Source organism: Penaeus monodon, chromosome 41, assembly GCF_015228065.2.
Source record: "Penaeus monodon isolate SGIC_2016 chromosome 41, NSTDA_Pmon_1, whole genome shotgun sequence".
Classification (NCBI taxonomy): domain Eukaryota; kingdom Metazoa; phylum Arthropoda; class Malacostraca; order Decapoda; family Penaeidae; genus Penaeus; species Penaeus monodon.
The window spans coordinates 2,978,212-2,988,211 of record NC_051426.1 but is presented as its reverse complement, the minus strand read 5'-3'; the positions used below and the strand labels follow the sequence as shown (position 1 = coordinate 2,988,211).

Sequence of the window (10,000 nt, the reverse complement as noted above, 5' to 3'; positions counted from 1 at the left end):
AAGAAAAGTGAGTGGTACAGTTACATATGAGATACTGCAATATCTAATGGAAGGGTCTCTGCCCCTTGTGACTACCCCCTTCCCCTCTGGAAAGCTGCTGGTCCTCAACACCTGTCCTGGAAAACATAGAATCCTCCATGTATTTCTAGCAGGACGAAGCATTGCACTGACCACTTTAGTTACTCTGAATATTTACAGTAATAAATTTTCTAATACAGAGGGCAGCCTCCCAACTCCCACCCTGGAATACAAAGAATCATCAGTGCATATATGGCAGGATGGAGATAGGCTGTAATAGAGGGTGTACAGTGTTTGTTCTTTTTCATATGTCACCTTGCATGTTGGTCATAGGCTCCATCCTGATTTGAATACACAGAGGAGCCTTTGCATTCCAGGGCATACAAATATTGATCATAGGCTTTGCTGAATATACATGCATACATACATACATACATACATACATACATACATACATACATACATACATACATACATACATACATACATACATACATACATACATACATACATACATACAAACAGACATACACACTTAAAATTAACCTCTCTAACAAGGATCCTTATCAGTATATGAATTACCTAGTAGTATTGAATTTATTCCAATCCTTGTCTGGAAAGATAGTTACATATCTATATCAAGGCTGTACTGCATTATTCCTTATTACATACACATTACATGAAACACACATGGAGCCACACCCATATGCACATGCTCACATATACAGAAAGACTCATATATGCAGATGCACACACACAAATGCTCTTATACACTCAAGCATATGTATACCCACACACACATGCTCATGCTAAGGCACACACACATGCTCATGTTAAGGCAGACTCACACACACTCAATCTCGCTGTTGTAGCACATATCACACTTAGTGATATGTGCATGCACAAGCATGCACACAAAGCAAAAAAAATTATTTATCTTGAATTCATATCTTTTGATGATGAATAAGAATAATATATATATTTTTTTGTTGTTGTTCCATTTCAGAAAGATGGACCAGTGGATCAGGTTAAACGCAAACACAGCTGGGAAGGACAAGATTTTCAGGTAATAAAGGTGCAGGTTGATGACGTATAGAATCATGTTCATGGAGTGTATTTGGCTTATTATGGCTTATAGAAGGTGTGGGATGAAAACAAATGAGGTTTTTGTTCTTATAGAGGAGACTAATTACATAGAATGTTCTTTTCAAATTGATATGCATTAATCAAGAGTTATATTACTTTGAATTAAAGCAAATTAAATTGACTGATTTTTATGTATATGTTTCTTAAAAGAATGTTAATATAGATTTTCTACTCATACAAAGAAACACTGCAGCTGATTGCTTTTCAAAAATGGTCATTTTTATGATAAAATGTTGATACAGATTATTAACTTAAAAACCAACAATTGAAAATTGCACAATAACTTTCATAAAGATAATTTCTGATTCTAAAAGAATATTGGCATAAATTCTTGACTTTTTTTATCACTATCCTCAGATTACTGCAGTACTTGAGTCGACTCATCTGGCACAATCTAGAAAGCAGGAAGAATCTGCGTGATGCTGTGGCTCGATTGAAGATCATAGAGAACGCCTTCTCGACCTTCAGGAAATGTGAGTATGCATAAGAACTCTTTTAATCTATGAATTTTATATTATTAGAGATAATGAATGTTATAAGGTGTCAGATTGTAGATTATGTTACTTTTTTCAGCAGAATTTAATGATTTGCTGTGATTTTATAAGTTATTTTTTTTTTTTCTTAATTTCTAGATGTTTTTTTTTATTTTATTTTTTTTTAATTAAAGACTGCTGTAGAACAGATATTTATAATTCAATAAGTAAAGAAGCAGAGAATTGATAAACCCCTAATGGGCAACTTTTTTTGTATTAGGCCAACCTTCATGAAGCTTGGGTCTGTAAAATATTTAATTGTATATTGCAGTTTTGCAGGTGTTGGGTTGATTATCTGGATGGGAAATAAGTTGTGTCTTTGGACCCCAAAATAAAAATGTCAGACGGACCTCTAACCTTTGACTTTACATGGTCGCTCATGGTCCCCTTTAACCAACATACTATCCAGTATTTTTGTTCTTTGCCATTATTGGGCGAGACATGTTTTCTTTAGTAATAAATTTGTCAAAAATATACCCATTCATAAGTAGCTGTTTTGAGATGAAATAGATGAAGTTACTAATGATAACTCAAATGGTCTGGTATAGTAATGTTTAATTAAATGATCTGATAAGAATGAAAAACAGTACAATACATTGTACATATATACTAGAACCATTTTCGACAGATGATTAAAGGCATCCTTATCATTGCAGTATTGCGTCTGGGAAAAAGCATAGAGGTCCTGTATGGTGCCCTGCGTACATTGCATCTACCAGATGTCGTGCTACGTGTTACACTAACACTGTCTAGAATCTACCAATCCCTCTTCCTTCTGGTGGACCACATTATCTGGATTGGCCGTGTGGGCTTGTTCGACATCAACAAGGAGAAATGGTCTAGTTATTCAAACAGATTCTGGTTAGGTGCAATTATTCTCAATATGATTAGGGATGTTTATGAGATTATAACAATCATGAAGAAGCGGCTGAAGTGCCAGGACCTTCAGCCTTGTGTCTACAAGAACATCCCTGTTATCAAGACTTTCTACGAGTGTGTCCCGGCTACAAGACCTATCGTGCAGTTTGCTGAGGAGCACCGCGATGTGTTCTGGGACAGCATCAAGAACATTTGTGATATTTGGATTCCACTGACCAGCCTAGGCCACACCAAGTTCTCACCAGGTGTTGTGGGGCTCCTTGGAAGCATCTCATCATTTGCTGGACTCATTGCTGTCTTAGACCCTCTGGCTAAGCTCAGCCCTACATAATTTATAGTGCAGCAGTGTAGAGCAGTTACAGGTGAGGTGTTTGGTGCGACTTTTATTCCTGTTTCATGAGGTTCTTTGTAACTGCTGGAATGAATTTGGTTAGTGAGAGATGCTTTACGTTATTGTACATTGATATGATAGGTAGTTTTTATATTAGTTTTATATGTATATTTTGTATGTGCAAATTTTATTTCAGGATTCTCAGGTAATCTTTATCTGTTGATTTTTCTTTTTTGAGAATGAGGTTTTGCCATTATTTTCTTTTACAGGAATATGGTCTAATGAATACTATATGTTTTATTTGAAATTAATTTATCAAATTTCCATTATACTTTAGGACATTAGTGACACTCAGATTTGACTGTGAAATTAGTATAGTCAGGTAAAATTTTCAGACTGGAAACTCAAGAACACGGTCTGCAATTATAGTTAGGATAACTACTAATACTGTCTCAAAAATTATGTATTCCTTTTGTGTGTACCATGCTCATTTTGAACCATCATTATTTACACCATAAGGAGAGATGATGTTCTAGTTTAAGGTATTAGCATTATTACTCTACTTGATAGCCTGGATAACCTTTGATATATAGAATAGAGACTGTACTACTCTTAAGGGTATTGTGAATGGAAAAGGTGACTTAATTACAATAAAATCCATATTACTCATCTGTGAATAGACCAACTGCATCATTTAATGAAGCAGATAGATTAAGTCTATACTAATGTGTATTCCTTTGAGATGTAGCAGTGGATGAAAAACCTCCTATGTTTTGATAATTTTTTTCATTATTCAAAGTTCTGATGTTTATTAAATCTTTACATTTTATATATGGTAGCTCAAATTAAAGCTTATTTGTAGAAAGGGAAAATTCTATGGAAATGGCATTATGTTTGTAATTACTGGGAATTTTATTTGGAGGTATTGTTTAAGCATTGCCAAGAATATTATGTTTGAGTGCAAATGGTGAAATATTTTGAGTTGTAGTCTATGGAAGGAAATTTGTGCCAAGCCAAGGATTTGTTCAACTAAAGGCAATGAAACAAAAGATCAGATTGAAGACATTCAGTCTTTTTTTGTGTGGAAAACTATATAATATGTATTTGATATAACAGGAGGTGCATCTATTGTATTTTTAATTGAAAAGTGTTATGCTTTGGTCAGTTTGGTCAATTTGTGTTATGTTTTGTAGTTTATTTGTTATTTTTCTGTAGATTTTATCATGACCTTAATTTACATGATGACCTATTACTAGCCCTTGGTGTAGGTGTCTTGTTAATATTGAAAATATAACAAAGAACAAAGAAATTAACAAAGATAAAATCTTTGAATAACTGAAAGGGAAGAGGTAAAATTATAGTTACATTATAGAGACAAGTGTTATGGTTGTAACAAGGTGCTAAATTGTTTTTGATGCTTTATTTACTCTTATTTTCTTAATTTTATTGAAGTCATGTTAATTTAGTTTCTTAAGATTCCTCCAGTAAAAGCCAAAGTATCAATATCTCTGGGAATTTTGTTACTCTGATGGACTGATACAATAAAATAGATATCCAGATTCAATTATGCCATGGGAGTGGCAAGTTTGGGACCAGACAGGTGCAAGGGTAACATATTTTTGGAGTCAGTGAAGATTAGGCAAAAAAAAAAAAAAGTAAAACTGTAAAACTGTATAAAACTGAGCTTACATAAGCATAAAACTGGTTCAGGTCTGACTGGATATCTTCACATAAGCTGTGGTAAAAGCAAGCAAAATGGGGCAGTGGTGGTGCTGCAGCTGGTTGAAATCTGCCTGTATGTATCTTAACCTCAAAAAGGCTCTTTGGTTATGAATGTTAGTTTATCAGTCATGTACTGGTCATGGACTGCCAGATGCAAATCACTGTCCTTAACCATTCAAATTGCCAAACCAATCAATAGTGGACTAATGAACTTCAACCTGAATTAAATTTATAGCTTTGCTATTTGATTAAAAAAAGAGAAATCACATTTATTTGTGTTAAATGTATTCTGCTAATGCAGTATGGCTTGTATGTATATGTGTATATGTGGGATATAATGTATGTGTGTGTGTGTGATATCAATAATGTGAGAGAGAGAGAGAGAGAGAGAGAGAGAGAGAGAGAGAGAGAGAGAGAGAGAGAGAGAGAGAGAGAGAGAGAGAGAGAGAGAGAGAGAGAGAGAGAGAAAGAGACAGAATTTGTGTGATAGTGAGTGAGTTTGTTTGTTTGTATTAGTTTGTGTGTGTTTGAGAATGCTTGCACATATGCACATGCATTTGTATGGTTACAATTTATTATATATATATATATATATATATATATATATATATATATATATATATATATATATATATATATATATATATATTTGTTTTTTGTTTAGTTTAGTGTAGTTTAGTGTTCTTTTTTTCTTTTGACAAGGTATTATTTAAAATTGTTTATGCAGGTATGGAAAAAAGTATTAGTACTGCCTATGTGTAGTCCCCGTACAAGAATGAAACAGTATTGAAGTTTGAACTAAGGAAATGTTATATTAGAGCGTCACAAAATGCTACAGAATTTGTAAAATGTCAAAATGGCATGCTCATGGAATGATACTGGTCTTCAGGTTTAGATAGAAGTGAGTTAAAGGTTGTATCAGAATGAAAAAAATAATATTTTTCAGTTTGACTGACAAGCTTTTGTTCACTAATGTCATACTTTTATATTTCTTATGTTTGCTGTGGTATATTTGTTACGTTTGTGATATATAAAATATCTTTGATTTTTTTTGCGAGACAAATTCTGTAGTTCTAGCTTTTCTTGTACCCCTTGGATTATCAACCCAATTGCTGTTGGGTTATGTACTGCCCACTATAGTCTTTTGGGAATTTTGTTGCACATAGATGACTCTACAATTACTCAGCCAGCAAGCAGTCAGTTAATAGGCCCTAGTGACTGTGCCTGATTTCTCCATTCCTTGAATTTGTAGGTAATTTTTTTTCTAATGGTATTAATACTGATATTGTTATTATTTTTATTGACATTATGCTTATTATAATGTTATTAAAATACTAAGACCAATAAAACTATTAAAACAATATAAAAGAATCTTTCTGGAAATCAAGGAAAAGTGCAAACAGGTGAGATACATAAGACTAGCAATTGACTCCTTGGTGACTAAGCACTTTTAGAGCCATTTAAGTGTAAAGACTATTGATAGACTAAAATTACAGGGGCATGTAATTATACTATCCACTTCCAGTGGTTTTAAGTAATTTTGTGTATGTGTTTTGGTTCTGAATTTATATTTTGCAGGTTAGTGTGATTGTAGAAGAACTGTCATTTCATTTCTATAATAAGAGAATAAATGTAACAAAAAGTGAAATAAATGATATGAACTATGATTTTTTACTTTTTTTATGTATGATGAATATGTATGATTGATCCACAACACTAGGAAGAAAATACACAGCCATTTCTTACTCAAAGGAACAGTTTTCCATCTTACTATTATTTTCATTATTATTAGTGATGTTCTCCTTATTATTATTTTAATGGTAACAGTAATTCTAATGAAAGTGATGATAACAACAATGATAACAGCAGTTATTATTTTTGTTGTTTTCTTGTCCTTGTTGGTGTTGATATAATAATTATTATTGCTATTATCATCATCATCATCATCATTATAATAATAATGATCCTAATAATAATGGTGGATAATGGTTATAACAAATAAATGTGCTAGACCTCAAAGGTCATACAACACTATGGTAAAGTGATGGGGTGAGAAGGGAAAAAATAATTAATGATTAGGACAAGTGGACAGAAGAAGGGGATGAAGAAGAGAAAGAAAAGGAAAGGGTGAGAAGAAAAGAGCATGCAAAATTAGTTGAGGCGAGGGCTGAGGTCCATGGTAGGGGTCATCCCTTACATTGGGCCTGTCTCCACCTCCTAACCTCCCCCATAAGAACAACGAGCAAGGGATTTGGGGGGCTCATAACAGTATTGACAAAACTGGTATTTGTAGTAGTAATCATCATCATTATCATAATAATATTTAAGATTATGATGATGATGATGATGATTATTACTTCTACTATTATCAGTTTGATCATCATTATTTTACTAATTTATTTGTTTTTGAGAAAAAGATTTACTTGAAAATAATCCATGTAATAAGAACATATGCTCGTATATTATAATCAACAATAAAGTTTAAGAAAAGTGAATGTAGAAACAGGTTTCATTTTCATAGAGACTTAAAAAGAACACATTAAGTTTGCTAGAGCAATATGCTGCTTGCTTGTAAGGAGAAAATCTTGATAATGGGTCTTATAGAAGGTGCAAAAAACATTTTACAACTTGTATTTTCAACATATTTTTATATTTTTAACTGCATACATTCTCTTGCACACACACACCACACACACACACACACACACACACACACACACACACACACACACACACACACACACACACACACACACACACACACACACACATACACACCACACACACACACACACACACACACACACACACCACACACACACACACACACACACACACACACACACACACACACTCACACACCACACACACACACGTTTAAGCGTGTACAACACACAAACACACACACACACACACACCACATACAACACACACACACACACATCACACACATATCACACACATCACACACACACACACGTTTAACCTCCTGGTGTACGTGGAATTTCTATGTTCTCTAGCAAAAGGAAACCATCCTAATATTAAAGAAATCATCAAACTTCAACATTTTGAGTCAGACAGTTATCATCACTACAATTAATTTGATTTTAGTGCCTTATGTGGCATTGAGTTTCCTTTATAATTATGGCTGTCTCTTTTTATCTTTGTATTCACATTACAGTGTTTGTGTGTTTGTTTGTTTATAGTCACCTTATGTCCATCAAGAATCTAATAGACATATTTACATGTACAACAGATGGGAAAGAATTAAAGTATTGATCATATCACTGTGATTTTGTTTTGCTTGGAAATAAGTTGGTATCTAATATAAATGCAACTGTCTGCCTCTGACATGCAATTTGGCACATGTTCTGTAATTATATACTATTTATGGAAGTCAAAATATCATGTGAGAAGTTGGTTGACTGAATGTAACATATTCACATTGTTGTTTTTCACATAATTATTATTACTAAACTAGAAATTATCAAGCACTTAGTATAGTTATGTGTTGATTGTGTTTATATATAATGAACTGGTTTAATCATGTAAATATTTAGTGATTATCATACACCTTAAATATTGCAGGCTGAAATATGGAATCTGAGAATATGTGACAAACCTTGAAGAGTAAAATGGAACATAACAAGTTTAAGCATAATGTCATATGGAATAAAACAAGAATTGAAACACAATTTACATTGTCACATGCCGACTTATTCACATACATGCAAAGACACACAAGCACACACAAATTTGTAGACAGACATCAACTTTGCAGACTGATAGAGACACACATTGCATTTTACACATCTGCAGAAAGTGTTCCATGTTTTAAAAACTTTTTAAATTACTACCATCTACATATTATAAAGTCTGCAATATAAAGGAATATAAATATGTGTAATAAAACATGTATAAAGAAATGGAATAATGAAAACAAACTTATCTCTCAACATTTTACTTATAACAGTTACATTTATTGCTGTGAGTGATTGTTCATGAATAATTAATCTGCCTTTTCTTTTTTTTTTTGTATGTACACACAACTGAAAAACTTCCTCAGTAAGAATCCTATACGTTAAACAGGGCGGAAAATTAAAGCGTGTCATGTTTTTATGCAACAGTTATAACCTTGCGTCCCTCCCTCCACCAAACGCAACCGGACTATGACCCCAGGTCATTGTATTTGCCAAAGCTTGGAAACCTCAAACTACATAATTATGTTTTTTTGATCACAACACTGAACACTGATTAGGTGATATGTACCTCAGCCGCACAAAAACCTCCTCTCCTGATCAAGTGGTGCCAGCAGCTGACTCTTTACATAACTGGAGCTGTCTGTGAACTTACAGCTTCCCTGTGGAATCTAATCATTACTTTTCATATCCACAAACACATTTTACTTCTTGACTTAATTTTTTTTTGTTCATTCAAATGCTGTCTTCTCACTCATGTTAGGCTTAAAGCCCAAAAAGAAAAACTTCAATGAATAATAATCCATATAAAATCTTTATAAATATTCCCCTGACAGGAACAAGACAAAAATCACTTTTACATGATGACACATCTAAAAAAAATATCAATGGCACAAGCCTAACAATATTTTCTAGGAACTTATGAAAGGAGAATCATCAGTCATGGTTACATAATAATAACTTAAATGTGTAAAGAAGATGTGGTTAATGTCTTCATTAAAATGTCAACACACATAAAGAGAAGAAAAAACCCCAGCCCTGAATACTTGTAATATGACATAATATCTGGAATATTCAAGATCAGACTTGTGTTAACAATTTGTAACAAAATTTATATAAATATTCAGTACATTCTGAGTACATTAGGATTCACACCTAGAACTAATATTCCAAAAATGCCTAAAAAGTTTACCCTTACTTCCATCAGCCTTGTTTTAGCCTTCAAAATTATCATTATTTTTCCATTCAAGTTGCTGCTAAAGACAATCATATAAAATGACCCCCTATTGCATTACTTAAGGCAGTCTAAAGTGAATGTTGCATATAAATAATATCAAAATCATCGGTCATGTATGTTCATGAATAATTATGAAAATCACTTACGTATACCTACATCTATACAAAGCATAAATGCAAGTCTCAACCAATGACTAGGTAGTTGACCAAACATATGTATACTAAAATTGGAATCACAATTCTAAATTACATAATGAAAGATATGAGAGAGAGAGAGAGAGAGAGAGAGAGAGAGAGAGAGAGAGAGAGAGAGAGAGAGAGAGAGAGAGAGAGAGAGAGAGAGAGAGAGAGAGAGAGAGAGAGAGAGAGAGAGAGAGAGAAAAGGGAAGAAAGAACAAAAAGGAAGAGAGAGAAAAATATATCCTGAGAAAGAGAGA

General features: G+C 33.2%; 1 protein-coding gene across 1 annotated transcript in view; it reads left to right on the top strand.

Moving 5' to 3' along the window:
- The window catches only part of LOC119598307 (peroxisomal membrane protein 11A-like), a 6,262-nt gene extending 1,222 nt beyond the window's left edge, over nt 1-5,040 (top strand). Inside the window, exons 2-4 of the mRNA XM_037947968.1 lie at nt 1,025-1,084; nt 1,522-1,637; nt 2,354-5,040. Coding sequence (XP_037803896.1) covers nt 1,029-1,084; nt 1,522-1,637; nt 2,354-2,907 — 726 coding nt within the window. The 5' untranslated portion in view covers nt 1,025-1,028 and the 3' untranslated portion in view covers nt 2,908-5,040. The remainder of the gene's footprint in view (nt 1-1,024; nt 1,085-1,521; nt 1,638-2,353) is intronic.
- The last annotated feature ends 4,960 nt before the right edge of the window (nt 5,041-10,000 follow it).